Source organism: Gavialis gangeticus, unplaced genomic scaffold (genome assembly GCF_001723915.1).
Source record: "Gavialis gangeticus isolate Ggan-Ray unplaced genomic scaffold, GavGan_comp1, whole genome shotgun sequence".
Lineage (NCBI taxonomy): Eukaryota > Metazoa > Chordata > Crocodylia > Gavialidae > Gavialis > Gavialis gangeticus.
Genome location: NW_017729032.1, coordinates 160,879,380 through 160,897,601, shown reverse-complemented (window position 1 = coordinate 160,897,601; position 18,222 = coordinate 160,879,380). Strand labels below are relative to the sequence as shown.

At 41.3% G+C, this 18,222-nt stretch overlaps 1 protein-coding gene across 2 annotated transcripts in view; it reads right to left on the bottom strand.

Annotated features, from left to right (window-relative positions):
- Positions 1-5,663: 5,663 nt before the first annotated feature.
- Positions 5,664-18,222, bottom strand: part of AKAP17A (A-kinase anchoring protein 17A) — a 17,876-nt gene continuing 5,317 nt past the window's right edge. Inside the window, exons 1-5 of one of the 2 annotated variants that reach the window (XM_019525405.1) lie at positions 17,609-17,852; positions 16,282-17,133; positions 13,903-14,051; positions 9,968-10,208; positions 5,664-7,712 (exon numbers count right to left, since the gene is read on the bottom strand). In XM_019525405.1, the coding sequence (XP_019380950.1) occupies positions 6,810-7,712; positions 9,968-10,208; positions 13,903-14,051; positions 16,282-17,043 (2,055 nt within the window). In that variant the 5' untranslated portion in view covers positions 17,044-17,133; positions 17,609-17,852 and the 3' untranslated portion in view covers positions 5,664-6,809. Of the gene's footprint in view, positions 7,713-9,967; positions 10,209-13,902; positions 14,052-16,281; positions 17,134-17,608; positions 17,853-18,222 lie in introns of those variants that run through there. The other variant, XM_019525406.1, reaches the window with a different exon arrangement.

Genomic DNA, 18,222 nt, shown 5'->3' with positions numbered 1-18,222 from the left:
CTCTCTTGATTTGGCCTTTGGACCAGTGTGTTGAACAATACCAAGGTATTTTATAGTTTCCCCTGGTTGACATACCTTCATTTCTCTCCTTGACAAAGCTGATTTAGGTGAATCAAACCATCCCATGACTCTTCTGGTGAAGACTTGAAATGTCGAGCCAGAATTATCAGTTATTTTCCCAGCTGAGTGAAAACAAGGCATTTTCTTTACAGCTTCTTGCAACCTTGCCTTTGGAAATTTCCAGTACCTTGGTATCAGTTTTTTATAGCATACCATTTTGTGCAAAACCGTGCTAGGAGATGCCTGCTGGTTTAGTTCTGAGCAACAGCTTCCATCTGCAAATTCCTTTCCATGGGTCAGTCTGCTGTGCATCTGTTCTGGCCTATGGCCAGCTTTTCACAACTTTGTTCCCTTTCCATCAGCACTATTCTATAGAAACATATTTTTTTTAAGTAAGAATAGATCCTTTATGTTGTCTTTTCACTCCTGAATGGTTCTGTCATCACTGGAGAGACCTTTTGGTAATAACATAAAGTCACTTGACTCACTCCATCACCAATAGCTTATACCAACAAATGAAGCCATATAAACCAGCTCTGTATTAGCATTTGATTATTCTTGTACTTAAGTGATAAAAGTTAGTAAGGTTAAAATTCTCATAATACACAAACTGAGAAAATCTACATGAAATGCTTACTGAAGAGATGCCTAGTTAGCTCTGCAGTAAAGTCTCGATGTCTACATGTGCAGCCTTATTAGGCTGCAGGAAACTAATTAACTCTGCTGCAGGTTAGTACTCATATATACAAGTACTATCCTGCTACAGAGTTCTTTACTGTGCAGCAACTCATATGTAAGTGCTGACAGGGTTGGCTGGGACATGAAGGTGCTTCAGTGTGGGGCTGCCTGCTGGCTAGCCCTGCACTGGAGCACCCTTGTGATGCAGCCAGCTCCTCTGCAGCACACTGAGCAGAGGTGCAGCAGCCCCAGGCTGACCCTTCAGCCTACTGCAAACCAGACCCAGCTCCAACCCAGCTAACATGCTGCGGTGTGGGGCACATGTGGAGTTCCAGCTCCCGAGAGCAATAAACTCCAGTGTGATATGCACCCGTTTATTGTTTTGCATTAACTGCACATGTAGATGCACTCACTGTTACTCAGTAGTTAAGCAGCCTATGGTTGTTTGGGGTGGTATTGCCTAAAGATTTTCATTTCACATTGGTTTTATAGCAACGATTTGAATGTATGAGCTTCTTTATCATAAAAGTATATTATTACATTTTATCATTAGTAAAAATTAGTTTTATATATTTATCATGTTTTTATTTAAAATGTTTAAAATAAGCAGCATGGCTTGAACTGTAACACATTGTCATGATTAAGAAATCTAGGCAATGAAATCTTCATCTGAAGTCTTTTACAGAATGCTTTAGATAGCTTAAATTTGTTACAAAATTTCTTAAATCAATTGAAATAATTCATTATCTTTTACCTAGTAAAACTCCTACCTTATTCTGGCTTAAACTACTGCTTCTCTATCATGACATTATGAGAATGAACTATGTAAAACAGAAGATAAACAATAAATTGTGAAATAACTTAACAATTGTTTGTGCATGAGCCTAGATAATTGTGTGTTATAATTAATTCAACTTTCATCTCCTCTTGCTGAAATTCAGTAATATCACTAGGTTTAGGCCTAATCTGGAACACACTACAGCAAGTTACATAGGATGCAACTATGTTACAGAAGAATGCTAAAAGTTTTCTGTCTTCCCCAAATCTGCCTTTGCATGTGCTGCCTCTTTAGTTGAAGTCTAAGGAGAATAGATGGACCTCCTGAAAAAGGGTGAAAGCCAGGACACTGCCAGGGCAGTGATGGGATGATGGTTATATGTTGTGGTCTCCTACTTCAAAAGAACACGTTTAAATATTTATCTCTCATGGTAAGCCCCAAAAATGACAGATACCCTCAAGTTTTCCTCTTTAACTCAGTAATGCAATACAATCGGTAACAACACAATCAACCAACCAAATAGCAAATATCATATTTTCTTACCATATTAAGATACATTTGTATGCCATATTTCATACTTTGTGACATTCATGTAAAGATGTACAAGATACTGGAGAGTCTTTACCTTTCTCTATTCGCCTTACATTGAGCATAAAAAGGTTTCTTTGGAAGACAAATGTTAGCTACATATCAAAGTATGTAATGACGTTCGTTACTCATACTCAAAGTGAATTTTATCTGCCTTTATGATGTTCATAGAGTACAGATTAAAATATTTCTGCACATGCACCAAGTGTGATTTTGTAAAGTATTGTATGTGGTCAAATCAGAATTCATTTTCACTGAAGCACACGGTAGCTTCTTCAGTAAGCCATTTCCTTCCCTAATGTCACTTAAACTTTATCATTCCTAGTCATCAGTCCCTTGTCAAGTTTTATTCATTCCTTTGGCATTAGAGCTATTCAAAAGACACTGCATGATTTTTTTTTTAAAGAGGAAACAATATTTTACAGCACCTTACCCATTCTCCCAATTCAAAACCCATTCAAATACAGCTTCCTTGACCCCAAATAATCCCCACATTACTCCTGGACAGAGACCATTATTTGGAAGTTTTGAAAACTGAGAAGAGAGTATTTCTTTACTAAAGTTCAATCCTGCAAAGGGATTCATTGGAGAGATTGTTGTTCTTGTGAGGAATCATGTTGATGTCTGTTGGACTCTAAACAAGCATAAAGCTTCACTGATTTTTTCTTCAGAATATGGACTAGTTACTGCTTTTTTTTAAAAACAGGACTGATGCACTTTCCAAACTGTGCAGCATTGTAGCACTTGAAATAAACATAAGGAGTCCATTAGCTGATAACTCCTGTCCTTCAGTTTCTAAGCTGCTTTTCTCCAGGTGGCCCTGTTACAGGAATAAGACATTATGATAGCATGAGTTATATTTTTGTTAAAGGGGAAAAGGCTCGTAGGTGTAAGGTCTTGGTTTTCTGCTCAGGGCTGTACCTCTCACCAGTTTTGAAGTCAGGAAGAAATCTTTCTTCTGAGTCAAACTAGTACAAATCAGTCTGGTTTTTACCTTCCTTTGTAGTGTGAGGTTAATCCTTTTGCTACAGTTTTCTGAGCCATTGCAGAGTCCAGGCACTGGAAGTGATCTTTTACTTGTGGTATGTTAGTGTTCTTAGTGTTTTCCAAACTGTGCCTTGCTGCTGCGTGTGATAGTAAGAAGTGGTAATTTTGGCAATTTCTTGGGATAGCTTGCAAATGAGAGACTCACTCACTTGCCTGAGGTAGGTTATCTTCCAGTCTTTTGTTCCTAAAATATTTCACACTTTATTTTTATTGTAGGCTTGGTCAAATAACCACAGGGTTAGGTGTACAACTAAAGTAGTGCTTCTCTACAAGCCTGATGGTCATTTTACCTAAGTTAAGGTAGGAGAGGATTGGGGATAAAATGACCATAAAGTTGATTAAACCCAATTGAAAGAGCTTTTCTATTATGGCCAACACTGTTTTTGAGGATGCGAGACATAATCACCAAATAGGATTACTACAAGTAGGGAGACAGGCTAAGTATTGCAGATACCTGCACCAGCCCTGATGGTGTTTTGAAAAGCAACATATGGAGCATTGCTGTTTCCACATACTGTTACTGAGGCTTAAACTCTAAACTCCTGTTAAAATATGAAGAAAGTCAGGAAGACAAAATTAAGGTTGCTATCATTCTTGGAATACATAATTTAGCATCTTAGCATAGTGCTAAAAACATGCTGTAGGCAAAGCTATTCAAAAAAAATATAGTATAATCCTTGAACTTTAAATCTTAAACTTTTATTAAATTTGGTACAAGCTAATAGCACAATAGAATTATTATACCATAGTGCTTGGGTAATACTTGCAACTAAGAAAATTGCTACAAGAATGGATAGTTGTAGTGATATTGAAGCCATGATAGTCCAAGAAATATGTAAGACAATGATTTTGCTGAGTGATATCTTTTATTGGATCAACTGAATGGGTGGAATAAACTAGATAAGCTTTTGAATGCAATACATTCTTCTTCAGGACATGGTTGTAAGTTTGGGGCTTATCAGGACTTGAGGCCATATATGCAACAGATTTATCCTGCCACCCCTTTGGATGTTTGATCAACTTGTAACAGCCTTCACTTTAAAATACTGAATTCAACCTAGTAGACTTAATATTCTATGAACCTTGTCTGGACTAGACAGCACAATTTTTTTTTAAGTGTGTTAAGATTTCGAGTGTTTCATCCAAGTCTCATTAGCATCCAAAGCTAGTATTCAGACAAGTTGTTAGACAGCTTTTCCCCTTAAAGGTTAGAACAGTAGTTCTCAACCTTTTTAGTCAAAAGGCACACCTTGGTAGACTCCAGGTACCTCTCAGAAAATGCCAGCTCTCTGTTTTGACTACAGAGAAGCAATAAAACAAATCTTCTCTTGCAAAAAATCTCAGACCGCAAGTCAGTGGGTTTTAAAAACTATTCGTTCCTATTTTTAATGTCCGAGTTTATCTTGTGAATTGTATTTGCACACTTAACAGTGCTAATATTGTGATGCATCCTGCAGTAAAGGATTTCAAGGCACCCCAGGGTGCCATGGTACCCTGATTGAGAATCACTGGGTTAGAATGTCTAGAAATGATGAGCAAGAACATTCCTCCAGTTAGCTACTGCTATGTCCGTCTGTCTTTATAACCTGCTGTATATCCTACTGACCTTTTACCATCCGCCCTGCTTTCTTGCTGGATGGACAAGTACCTTCTATTTCTCAGAGTTGTGGGACTCTTCTTCCCACCAGCTTTTTTGACATTTTAAATAAAAATGTCAGTATTCTGAAGTGTCAGCAGTGCCTGTTAATTAGCTAAGACCTTGTTGATCAGGCAGATTAAACTCCAAATGAGAAGAGATATCCTTTTTAAAGCTGCTACAGATGGGCAAGGATAAGGAGATTCAACATACACCTTTCTGATATGAAGTCATTCACAAAGCCTCCTGGCAGTTCAACAGGAAAAAAATTGTAACCGCCTTTATCACATTTTTTAAAAGTCAGTTTTACATTTCAAACAAATTAACCTCTTAGTTAACATTTTTTTCTGCATTGCAAGACCCAAACCTGGCTCTCCTCAGTAACCCAGCTGGGACAGCTTAGGGCTCCAATCCACCCCTAACCCCCTCCAGCTCAGACCAGGCAAAGCCCAATGGACAGCTTGAGGCTGCTGGCTTCCCCCTCCCATCTCCTCCGTCCCTCCCTGCTCACAGTCACAGGGGCAGGACTAGACTGCATCAGCCCATCCCTGAACATATGAAAAAATAAATCCTAGGGAACACAGGTTCCCTAAGGCACTATAGAGCAGAGCATCTTCATCTGATCTCTTATTTGAGGGCTAATTTTTTGTGTGATGAGACACTAGCACATGCCATAGTATGCAGTTCACCCGCATTTTCTGAACTGACTCCAGGAAACAGGCATATTTTAGGTGATAACTGAGCAGATATTACAGTTAGTGATCTGATATAATAGATAACCTAGTTGAATGTTACAGAAACATCTACTAGAAAGAAACATCAGACTGATTACTGAAGTACATAATCAGGTAATGCTCACAAAGCAAGCCACACAGGTTTAATATAGTAGTTTTGTATATTTTTAATATACTGACATATAAAAACAGCAATTCTGGTTCACTGGAAATAGCTTCTTCAATTTTACCATAAAAATGCAAGCCAACCTGTTCTTTCACTGTAAAGTTACAACTTTTTTTAATATACCTGAGCTGCATGTGCAGAAGCAAAATATTATAAAAAGTTATTTAATAAGGTATATTGCAGCCTTGAATATGAACATTGCAAGTAAAAATAATTTAGCAAGAAGGCCCCTTTTGAAAAAAAACAACATCTAACCACATATATACTTGAAACAAGTCTTTAATTGGTTTGAAACTACTCTGAATAATTAAGAAGTTAAACACTTTAAAGAAGAAAACAGCTTTCTGACCATTTTTCCAATGACTACTATTTCCTAGTATCCTAGAAGCGTAATAGTGAACCTACTTGAAATGGAAAGAAGCTTTGAAATATATCAATGGCATTACATGCCACAGTCATTCGGGTCCTGCAGCTTTACAGCAAGTATACAAATCTCAATGAAAAATGGAAGCATTACAGCACAAATTTAAAAGGTATTTTGTAAAACTTTAGGGTTACTTCTAGCAAGTATACAAAAATATTGCCCCTGGCTCAATTAGCAAACGTTTTGCTTTGTTATGTCCGGTTTCATTACATTTACAAGAAAATGTTTAATCAAATATTTTGAATATAGTAACTTCCTAAACCTGGAATTCCTAATAGCTGGCACTTACATATTTCTCTTAAACCAGAAGACGTGATGCAGATTTTGAAACCTAAGTGATCCAATGAGAAGATTTAGAAAACTGGAAGTGAATGAAAACATAGTTAGGTTGACTATCAAAACCATTGAAACTCAAGCGCAAGTGGTTATACCTTCATTATTGTGGTAATTTAAAAAAAACAAAACAAAACAAAACACAACAAAACAAAAACAAAAACAAAAACAAAAAAAAGACAACAGATCACAAAGAAACACCAACAAAATGTTATCTGTATCTTGGTTCCATGAACTACAATTCAAGTTAGATATTCACCAGTATCTGAAAGTTTTTTATTTTTTTCCTTCCATAGTAGTCACACATAGGACTTTCTGGTCCTAATCTGTCCTGTAACAGCCTTTAGAAAAGGCTATACCCTCTACTACCTGCTCCAAGTACTTCTTTGTTTGCTCAGTGATCTCTTTCGGTGTCTTCGTTTCTTGCTGAGGCTTTTGCGACTGTGACTTCTCTCTTCAACACGTTTACTCTCACTACTGAAGGCCCTCTTATAACGGGTAGGATCTGGGCTTATACTTCTTCGGTGAGGGCTGTAACTTTTACTAGAGTGTTTATGGAGTCTTCTTTCTTTACTGGATTTTTCATCCTGATTACTTAAGTCTCTTCTGGTTTTGCTCCTCTCTCTTTTGTCCTTACCATCATCTGTTTTTGTGTCAATATTCCCCCTACTTGGCTCTCTGTTACACTTTCCTTGTTCACAGTGCAGGCCCTTCCTGCAAATATTTTGGTCTTGGCTTGGTATACTCTTGTGTTGCTGGTTATTAGAAGGAATACAAGAAAGTACACTTGAACTTTTCTTATCAGAACAGCTTTCAGTATTAATGAAATTAAGTTTTTTGCTTTCCCTGACAAGAGCTTCACTGTGAAGATTTCCATTTAAATACTTGGATTGAGAGTTCACACTTTCATGGGATACTACTTCCCTCTGACAGACCTGAGTTAGGTTACATGCAACAGACTGTCCCGAGGTAGATGTTATACAGCTGGATGACAGAGTTTGGGGAACCCCACCCAATGCAGTTTTCAAAAAGCCAGACTGAGATACCTTTGTTTCCTCCTTGTTCTGTTGTAACTCATCCATTTTTTTGCTCAGTAGATTATTTAATAGCTTCTGCCTTAGTTCCTTTTCTTTCCTCTGGAGTCCTAGTGCTCTTTCTTTTTCTTCCTCTACACGTCTAAGTTCAGCCTCTTGCAGTCTTCGCCTCTCCTCCAACTGTTGAAGACGGAGTTTTTCTTCATTGTGTTCTTGCTCTAGAAGCTTTACTGCCTAAAAGACACCAAAGGGCAGGAAGAAAATTGATTGGAAAGTTCACAAATGTGCTCACCTCTCCAAGATGCACTACACTTATTTGACAACAATAAGTTAGTAAAACAGACTGTTTTCTGGACAAAGGCTGGCTGCCAGGATGAAAGCTATTTAAAAATGGGTTTATAGAACTATGCAGTAAAAGCACTGTTTCAGAAATAAAACTGGAAAAATAAAAATCAACCAAGTTAGTTGCCAAATAGGTAATAAGATTTGATGCTTTTCATCTCTAGATTAAAGAGAGGGGTCAAAGAATGTCTTTCATTAAGTGGAGATCAGACAAATGTTTTCTGGGGAAGTTCAGATTAGGTTTCTTCTTAAGGGTCATCCCCAGAAGCATAGCAACAAAGGATGGGCGAGTGGACCATGAGCTCCAAGCACAAAGAAGTGTGGGAAAAGTCACCAAAATGGAGCCTTAGTCTCCCATCTCTTCTCTCACCACCACCTTTCCATGAAGTATTTCCAGTGCCAGCAGTGGGGAGGGCAGAGCAGCAGCAATGGGTCTATACCGCACAGGGACAGTGTCCAGCAGAAACAGTGTTGCAAGGCAGGGGGCGGAGTGTCAAGGAGGGTTAATCCTCTTGCCTTTTTTGCCACTGAAAATTTGTTTTTAAATGACTACTGGTTACATGTTGGTGGCAAAATAAGGAGGTGACCCTTCACAGCAGCAAAACCCTGACCACTGCCCTTGCAACTTGCAGCATCAGCGCCCAGGGCACAGAAGTGGCCTGTTACATTACTGTTCATGCCAGATGTATTTTTCTAGGATTAAACTCTAACTGAGTGGGGATCAAGAGCACAACATGAAACACCAAGGTGATGCATACACTGCAACCTGATGGATGAAATAGAATGCTGTGGTAGTATGTTAACAATTCACACGTTCCAGTGCAAGTTCATAGTATCATAGTGCTTAGGGTTGGAAGGGACCTAAACAAATCATCAGGTCCGACCCCCTGTTCCGGGCAGGAACGGGTGCCGGGGTCATGTCACCCATCAAATATCTGTCCAGCCTCCTCTTGAAGACCCCCAAGGTAGGAGAGAGTACCACTTCACTTGAGAGCCCATTGCAGAGCCCGGCAGCCCTAATTGAAAGGTAATGTCTCCTGATGTCCAGCCCAAACCTTCTCTCTAACAATTTGTGGCCATTATTCCTAGTAACCCCAGGTGTTGCCTGGAGGAACAGAGCCTCCCCCTAGTTCTCGTTGGTCCCCCCTGGAGAGTCTGTAAATGGCCACCAGATCACCTCTCAGCCTTGTCTTGTGGAGGCTAAATAGGTTCAGGCCCTTTAGCCTCTCTTCGTAGGGCCTGCCTCATGCGAATGGCCCTCCTCTGGACCTTCTCAATGCTAGCCACATCCCTCTTGAAGTGCAGTGCCCAGAACTGGACACAGTACTCCAACTGTGGCCTGACTAACACTGCACAGGAGGGAAGGATCACCTTCCTGGTCCTGTTTGTGATGCATCTATAGATGCATGACAAGGTGCGGTTAGCCTTACTAACCGCTTCCTTGCATTGGCAGCTCATGTTCATCCTAGAGTCAACAATAACTCCAAGATCCCTTTCTGCCACCATGGTGACAAGAAGGGTGTTCCCCAGCCTACTGAATTTCTGATATGATGGAAACAAGAAATAAAGTTCTGTATTGCCCTGTGCTGCTTTATTACTACTTACTTAAAATAATTTACACACATTATTACTACCCCCAAATGTTTACAACTTCTTCCAAATGAGACCTGTGCATCCTTTTTCACAGAATATATGGGAACATAACATTGACAATGGATTTGGACATGACTTAACAATCAAATCTTAACACTACTTGGACAATAGAAAAGCATATTTTTCTAACAAAGTATTATCTGTATTCTCAATGCATTTTTCTAACATTAACTGTTAATAACTTATGCATGAGAACTTGACTCCTATGTCTTATACCCGTTTAGTTCCTTTTAACATGTTCAGCACATCTTTATCCTGCAGTTTCAGAAATAAGGCATGCATCAGGTGAAATTGTTGCAAGATGTTCTTCAAGACTGTATGTTCAGGTTCTTTTTTGGTTCTGTCCCTTTAGGAAACCGATACATACTATAACCATCTTATGGATTCAAGATAGCTGCTTGAACTTACAGCCAATGATGTAACAAGGGCCGACTGCTGGAGCATGCAAAAATTCAGCAGTTTCGCTTATGAACACAGATGTCAAAAAAGTTTACCTTTGCTCTGCTCAGTAGCTCTGCAATTACCCTAATGGACTGAAGATTCCTCTGAGCTAGCAGAAGCTTCCTTTCTTCCAGTTTTATTTTTTCTTGAAGTTTTTTCTGTTCTTCTGCTTGCATTTTTTCAAGTTGCTTTTTGTTTCTACGCACTTCACGGTCCTTTTGTTTCTGTTCTCTTTTGCGTAACTTTTCTTCACGTTTTCTCTCTCTCTCATATTCTTCGAGTTCCTTTTGTTTCCTAAAATGAGATTTTTTTCTTCAGGTTAGTCATAGGCACAATTTTAGGTTTTTGGCAACATACATTTTAAAATTCATGTGCATTTGTGCACATGTGCGCACACGCATATGTGTATAAAATATGAAATGTTTCCCCGCTCCCCCAAAACCATCAGAACTAAGCTGATGTCAGATTCTAGAGATGGGGATAAGTAAAACCTAAATATCAAACATAGAATCAATGAAAGCAAAATAAAATATTTTACTGATGAAACCAAATATACAACAATATTATCAGCTGACTAGATAATGTATCCTTCAGAGAAAAAAATACAAAATTATAGATAATAACAAAGCCAACATTTTCAAGAACAGCTGCATAAGTAAATGGAATAGTCTTTGGAAACAGACACCTAAAAGCTTGACCCCGCGGTTGCAGAAATCCACTTTAACATAAGCACAACAGTCAACAGATCAAGATGACCCATCTTCCTAACTAGAAAAATTTCCACCAAAGTCAAGTTTTGCTTCAGTAAGGAATGCTGAAAAACAACTCTTGAAAAATTATCATCTAAATGACAAGAGATGAACACCTGTGTGTGGGGTACATTTCCCTAGTATATACAACTGTAACAGCATTTGCTATCTCCAGGTTAATGCTCCACGTTTGCCTGGTGTACCTATAATTAGGGAGGACTGGAATTTGTGCTGGAAGCGTGCTGTGCGGCAGCCTGACGTTTCCTCCCAAGCCCACCATGCCACTGACTGGCGGAGGGGCTCGGTCAGCCCTGCCGCTCGCTCCTGATGGTCAGGAGGTAAAAACTGCAGTTTTAAATTTACTGTGGTTTTTACATCCAGTCCAGACAGCAGAAAGCAATGTGGCTACCAGGGCCCCTTTGCCAATCAGCAGCAGGAAGCAAAAACCATGGCACATTTAAAACTGCAGTTTTCACCTCTCTGCTAATAAGGGGCAAGCGGCAGGGCAGACAGGGCCCCTCCACCAATCAGCTCCTTCCCCACTGTAAGCCCTGAGGCACACATGCATCCACTGCTGGCAAGAAGCTGCGCCAGGGCTCAGTGGAGCCTGATGCAGCCACCTACAGCTTCTCAACTGCCTGCCACAGGTGGCCCAGGCCCAGGCCCGTCCTTGCTGCTTGCCGTGGAGACTGCGCTGCTCACAGCAGGCAGCGTGGCAAGCAGCTGCTTGCAGGCTCTCTGCTGCAAGCATCCTGGGCTCCGTGGCCAGAAGCATGGGCTTTTTTTGTTTGTTTATTTTTTGTTGCAGTGAGCCTGTGATTTTTTGTGGAGCTTGCCATTATTTTGTATTTAAAAAAATGGGGTTTTTTTGCAGAAAATGCCTGATTTTGCACTTTCTGTGTAAATTGAATAGTGCTTTCAGTAGATCCCTACTTATAATCTAAATGAAAACCACTAGTTTCAATATTTAAACTAGCCAGCTCTAGCAAGCACATTTCCACAAAAAAAATAAAATTTAACTAAATCTTTTACTAACTACACACTCCTCAAAATAACCATGTTATTGTCATTCTGTACAGCTGTTTTTCATGAATGATGGCAACAGAACAACTGAGGCCTAGAAAAACAATGTTTTCCAGGCGATGACATTTAAACTACAATATATAATCTCATGGGCACTAAGGATTGGCTTGGCCATGGAAACTGATCTATTCTAACCCCAGAAGGCAGTCCTTCCAAGTGAGGGCTAGAGCACATTGGTGGGATGAGATGTGGGGAAACACGCATGACTGCGCTCTTCCAGAAGTAGAAGCTCTTGAGATATACCAATATTTTAATGCTACCCCCTCCCCACAATAAAATAAAAAGGGATAAAATTATGGAAAGTTAATATAAATTGATTGAATTCTGGTTGACTTTTATTACAATGATTTCAATTACTTTGTTTGTAACTTTGGTATATGTAACATACCTTAATTTCAGACCCCATTTTCGGGGGGGGGGGGGGGGGACACAAGACATCTTATACCCGGATTCTGTCAGTATTCAAGATCATAATGGACCATTAACTAATAATTCAGAACAATAAACACACATCCTCTATCATCTACTTTATAACGAAATCCCAGAAACAAGATAAAATAAGCAGGTTGCATTGCCATGGTATTGTTAACACATGACAAGAGAGTCAATTCTGGTTTGTATTGTCCTGCAAAAAGCACAAATTCACAAAAAGGTTTGGAGAAACTAAGCATATTACCCTGAGCAACATTAAGTAAGCAAAATTTTAAAATGACAGGATGCACAGGTAAGACTGACAACATTAAGCAAAGTAGTACAATGATACACTATTTTAATTTTTATTAGTTGTCCATGTTGACATTTGTATGATGAAAAGGCATTTTCAGAAATGGAAATATTTACCACTGCCCTTATCAGTATTTGTATATATTCTTTCAAATCTAATTTTAGTTTAGTCATCATTTTTATGGGAGGCTACAAGCAACAGTAATTCTGCATGGAATTTTAAGCTACTCTAGATACCAGAACAAGAGGTCATCTATCCTAAACAAAACTAAAACTGGAAAGTTAGTAAATCTCAGCTCTACATTACATTACACAAGATAAAAAGTTAAAACCTGCCAGTAGATTAAGGACTTGCAGCAATTTATATAACCCTGAGACAGAAACTGAAGTCTCTTTCTAGAAAATAAAGGTTTTATTTGAAAGTAAAAGCTGCTTTTTATTACTAAGTGGGCAGTTTACATGTGCATTAATGCGCCTTTTCTAATGTCCATTAATTTAGTACCTAATGTGCATTACAGGTTGCACTAATGCTTTTGCAAGATTTTTTTTTGGTGATGCATCATTTTACTGCGCATTAGCATAATATCACTTTTGTACGTGATGTTATGATGCACAGTAAAATAGTCTACTACAGATTAAAGCACATGTGTAGACACACACAGTTTTAGTTGCAAGTATTTTTTAGCTGGCATAATTTTAAGGCATTTGAATTTGATTTTTTTTGTGCCAGCAGTATAACTGCACTGTGTGTTTAAAAGTAAAAAAATATATATAAGATAAAAGGAGTATAGTATTGCTTGGAGAATGCTGTGGTTTCTACAAGAAGCCTGCAGAAAAAGAAGAATTGTCATTTTGAGAAGTAAATATGTGAAGCTAATAGCATATTAGTCTGTCACTTAATACCTAATATCTTTGCTAAGCTAGTTAAAACATCTGGTTATAAACTGGAGAATTTAAGTCAGTTTTAATATGAGGATCAACAGCAGTTGCTTCCCATTGAATCCTCAGCTGTTTTTCAGAGGGGCTTAACCTTTCTAGTACCCTAATTCCCATTGGCTAAAATCCCATCCTAAAGGTTTAAAACTAAGAGAGACATTTAAAACCTCCCACTAAAGGAGGACAGAATGACTACAAGGTTTTGGGGTGTACCTAAAAGTATGTCGTTAAAGCTTGGGTTACAGATACAATGGACAATCAAACAGGACAAAAAGGAGTACATTAAGAAAGAAGTGAGAACGGAACTTAATTAAATGTTCCTATTTTTTATGGGCTGAAGATATGTCAGGTCCAAAGGCAATCATTTTGAAACAAACTGATTTAGACAAGGTGAATTTTCACTTGAAGGAAATGAGAAGAACACGGTGAAGGAAATGTAATCATGCCGTATTTTGTTGTCATGTGAAATATTAAAAAGTTATTTAAGGGAGATTTACCTTTCTTCCTCCTTTTGTTTTTCCTCAGCTTCTTTTTCTTTACGCTTTTGTTCTTCTCTTTGTTTTTCAAGCTCTTGAAGCTTTTGCCGCTCAAGCTGACGTTTCTTAATTGATGCATCGCTCAAGTGTTTTGTGGAATCAAAAGATACCTTTAAAGAACAGAGTTAAGACTAGTGAGTTCTAACAGTCTGTCCAAATGTCAGTATTTTACTTCCACTATCTCCCAAAAACTAAAATCCCTGAGGCCCAAGAATTTTTTTGAGTTTACAAAACTGTTACAAGAAATGTTAGGAAAAGCATTTTTGAGGTATTTAGAAACATTGGGCCAATCCAAGAGAGGAGACTTTGAGGGGGAAGGAGATGGGGAGAAGTAGCCACATACCCCTTTGGCTAAGTGGCGTATGGACAGCAAACTTCCTGTGCTCACCAGCTTGCTGATACAGTTCCTACTGGACCTGACACTTTGAATTGGCTGTAGAGCCCAGAGAGTGAACGCTAGACACATCCCCTGCCCACCACTGAATTCTGCAGCAGTGGAAAAGGTAGGGCAAGTGGTGGTAGTACTTGAAGGGTCTGGAGTCGTGCTGAAGGCAGTCTGTCAGAAGCTGGGCTGATGAGCTGGAGAGTTCGCTATGCATGCACTAAACAACCAAAGGGGGATGCAACCACACTGTCTGTTCCCCCCTCTCCCCATAATTAACCCTTGCTTAGGGATTCATCAAGTCTATAGGACATGAGAAGTTTAGTGCATGGCTTAATTTATACTCAAACCTTTTCCCTGAAGTTGAAAAGATGTGTTTTGAAGTGTTAACTGATCAAGTTCCTTTATAAAAAAATAAGTTTATATGAAAAGTGCATGATTTTCAGATTAAACCACCCAAAAACAAGTCTTGCTTAGCCAAACTAAAAGACTTAAATAATGTGTGAACCACAGAAAAGTGACTCTGCCCTAAAACTGAACTACTTAATGCTTTCATCTTCCATGCTTAGTTATTTGTAACTTAGATGTGAATTTTAAACTTGAATTTGCAACTAGCAAAAAGACTAGACTCAATGCCCTTACATAGTCATCAGCCTCACCAATGCCAAGAAAACCATCTTTTGTCTCTAGGAACCACTGAACACAGATGTTCTTCAACATGCTTGTATCTGGAATTGTGACCCACCAAATAGCATATTGAAGCAGCTGCTCCAAAAATGTACCTAATGGGGCAGTGAAGGTTGCAAAAATAGGTAAATAAAGCAATACTTTACCCTACTGGCCAGAATTAGTTACGTGTGGACTACAAGCATGCCATACATTAGGACTGGAATTACTCTGCCTTTTACTTTTCTAGCAAAGTCTATAAATACCAGTAAGTCAAGACTTATGCAAGGTGATAACTTTACAAGTGCTGCTTGCATATGCAGCTTCATATATGATTGAGAAATGTGCAACTACACAAACTGGCTGTGTAGATATCCACTAGGCACAATTTTGTATCTATATTTTAAAGGGAAAAAATAATTCCAAGTGCTTTCCAAGTTCAAGGTTCTTCTTTGCATAAGTGTGCTTCAGAACTAGATATTTAGTCTTGCTTTGAAATCTGGCCTTAATTTTTTAAATTGTTATGAATGCACAAAATACTGAAGTCAGCAGGCTTGTTGGTATTAATCTGGGAGTGTCATCTATGCACAAATGGAAAAGGCAGAGGTCTAACAAGGCAACTGTTAATCAACACAAGGAATTGTTACATAAAACCTATCCATCATCACTCCATCTGCTTACACAAGTCACTTGCATCATTGGAAAACTAGGAATAAATAAAAAATACTTTTTATCTGATGTGTAAATTTAGCTATCAAGTCACTCTGCTGTCAACACCATAGAGCCAGAAGAGCCACACAAAGTTCAAAAAAAAATTAACCTAAAATTCCTATTTTGTTTTTCTATACCTGAAGACATTGTGACTTCCATCATGCCGAAAAGTGATTGAACCAATTCTTGGAGGAAAGGGGCACAAGTAGGGATTGAGCATGGAAGTGACAGGTGAAGGCTCCGAATCAGAATGGCCTAGACCTGAAATGCTACAGGCTGCAAGTGAGAAGGGAACAGTGAAGAAAAAAAAACATCCCTGGTCATGACCCTGCTCCCTCTGCCTTTCAGCATCTCCTTTCTGCCAGCGTGACACACGACACCGGGCAAGGTCCAGACCTACAGTCAGACCCAGTCAATGGCAATTCTTATGTTCCTGCATGATCCTGTCATATCTCTAACCTTTCCAGGTTTATAGGTGAATTACTATATAGAGCTCCTGATTTCATCCATGCAGGCCCCAAGCTAACAAGCTCGGGAGCCTTTCAAAACGATCACGTTAATATCTCCATGCAGCTCCTCACCTTTATGTTACAAGCCACTGCTTTGCCATCTTCTCCTTTGAACATCAGTTTCATCCCTCGGAGGGCATTCATGGCCTTGATGAAACCCGCGTACTCACGGTATTGCACGTAAGCCTCAAAGTTCAAGTGGCCTCCGAAGCTAAAGGTGTGGAAGTTCCTGCCGGTCATCTCTTCCCGGTAGGGGTCCAGCATGGGGATGTCCACATTGCGGATGTCCCCAAACTTCTCAAACACGTTCACCAGAACATCTTCACTCGGCTTCTCCGAGCCTGAGTCCTTGGCAGCAAACCACTTGCAGGGCAGGCCTTCCAGGTGGATGGTGTCCGGCCTCTCCCCTGGCAGCGTCTCATTCATGTCCTTGGCATCGCGGAAGAAGGAGTCCCAGTCGTGCCGGGTGGGGAAATCTATCTTGTACTCGGCTGCTCGGACTTTGAGGATGTCGGAGAAGCCACTGAGCTTGATGGTCTTGCCATCCAGGCAGGCCAGGAAAGACTTTACCAGGCTCTTGTTCTCCACCTCGCCCTCAAAGCGGATGAAATCCATGGTGCTCTTGGCGATGCGCAAGGTGGAAAACTGGTGGGCCTGCACCATGCCCTTCAGCCGCTCCATCACCTCCCAGTTGGAGATTGACTTGCCCGGCTGCTTCAGCTGGGGCAGCGCCACGCTGATTGTCATCTTCGTGATGGGCTTCAGGTACAGCCCGTGGGTGCTGCACAGCTCCACTGCCTCCGACGTGTCATGCACGATGGTGGCGGCTGCCATGGCCGCACTGGGGCAGGCACCTCAGGTGCGGAGCCAGCTGCTGGCAACAGTAGGCATGGCCCGGTCTTCTTGGTGAGGGCACACCAGGATCTGCAGAAAACGAACACTCAACTCAATCCAACACAATTTTGTGTATCGGGAAAATGGCACCACAGTTTAAATGGGAACCTCTCACCAGCGGGAAATGGCAGCACCCCATCCCAGCAACTGTACCTGAACATTTGCTAGTGCCACCGCACAAGGCGAGCTTCATTGTGGCCCTTCTCTGCAACAGGCACAGGATGGGGGGTGGCACGTGCCTCCTCCACTTGACCTTGGGCCTGCCGTTCCCCCCCCCATGAGCATTAATACCCCATGGCACCTTCCCCCAGGACGCACAGGGCTGAACGGGCTCTGGTTAGCCTTCCCTGCAGCCAGAGCAGGAGCAGGCACGGGGGAGGCAGGGCAAGTTCCTGCCTACTCTTAAGTGCAGGCAGAAGCGCGCCAGACTCACCCCACCCCCAATGACGGTTGGTGGCCGTTGGGCAAGTTCGCAGCGCGGCCCCTCCCACGACATTCCACTCACCGGCTTCGGCTGTCCCGCCGGCGCGCCTGACCCGAAAGGAAATCGCCCCCTCCCTCTCCCGCGCGCCGGTGTTCTACGGCACAGACAGTACCCCCCGCCCCCTCTCTCAGGCAAAAGCAGAAGCTTCCGCTTCCGGGCTGGCCCCCAGGATTCCACGACCGCCTCAGCTTTCCGCAAGTGCGGCCCCTCGCGGCCGGAGGGGGGACAGGAGCCGGGACGAAGAGAGCTGGGTGGCGGGGGAAAAAGGACAAAGCCCCAGTGGAGGACTTGTGCGCATGCGCCGGCGTGGTAGGAGGGAGCGGCGCCTACGGGGTGGGGTGGGGTGGGGTGGGGTGGAGGGCGAGAGAACTCACACGCGAGCCCCAGCGGAGGACTTTTGCGCGGGCACAGGATAGTGGTGTCTACAGGAGGAGGTGGGAAGAGACCCTCCCGAGCGTTTGTGCGCATGCGCGGGGACGGGGGCGCTGTTCCTACAGGAGGGGTGGGAGAGCGAAAGAACCTAGGAGAGGACTTGTGCGCATGTGCAGGGGGTGGCAGGGGGGTGATACCCAGCAGTGGTAGCCTCAGGGGTGCAGGGAGCGTGGGGGGGGGGGGGCTTTAGCTTGTAGGGCATC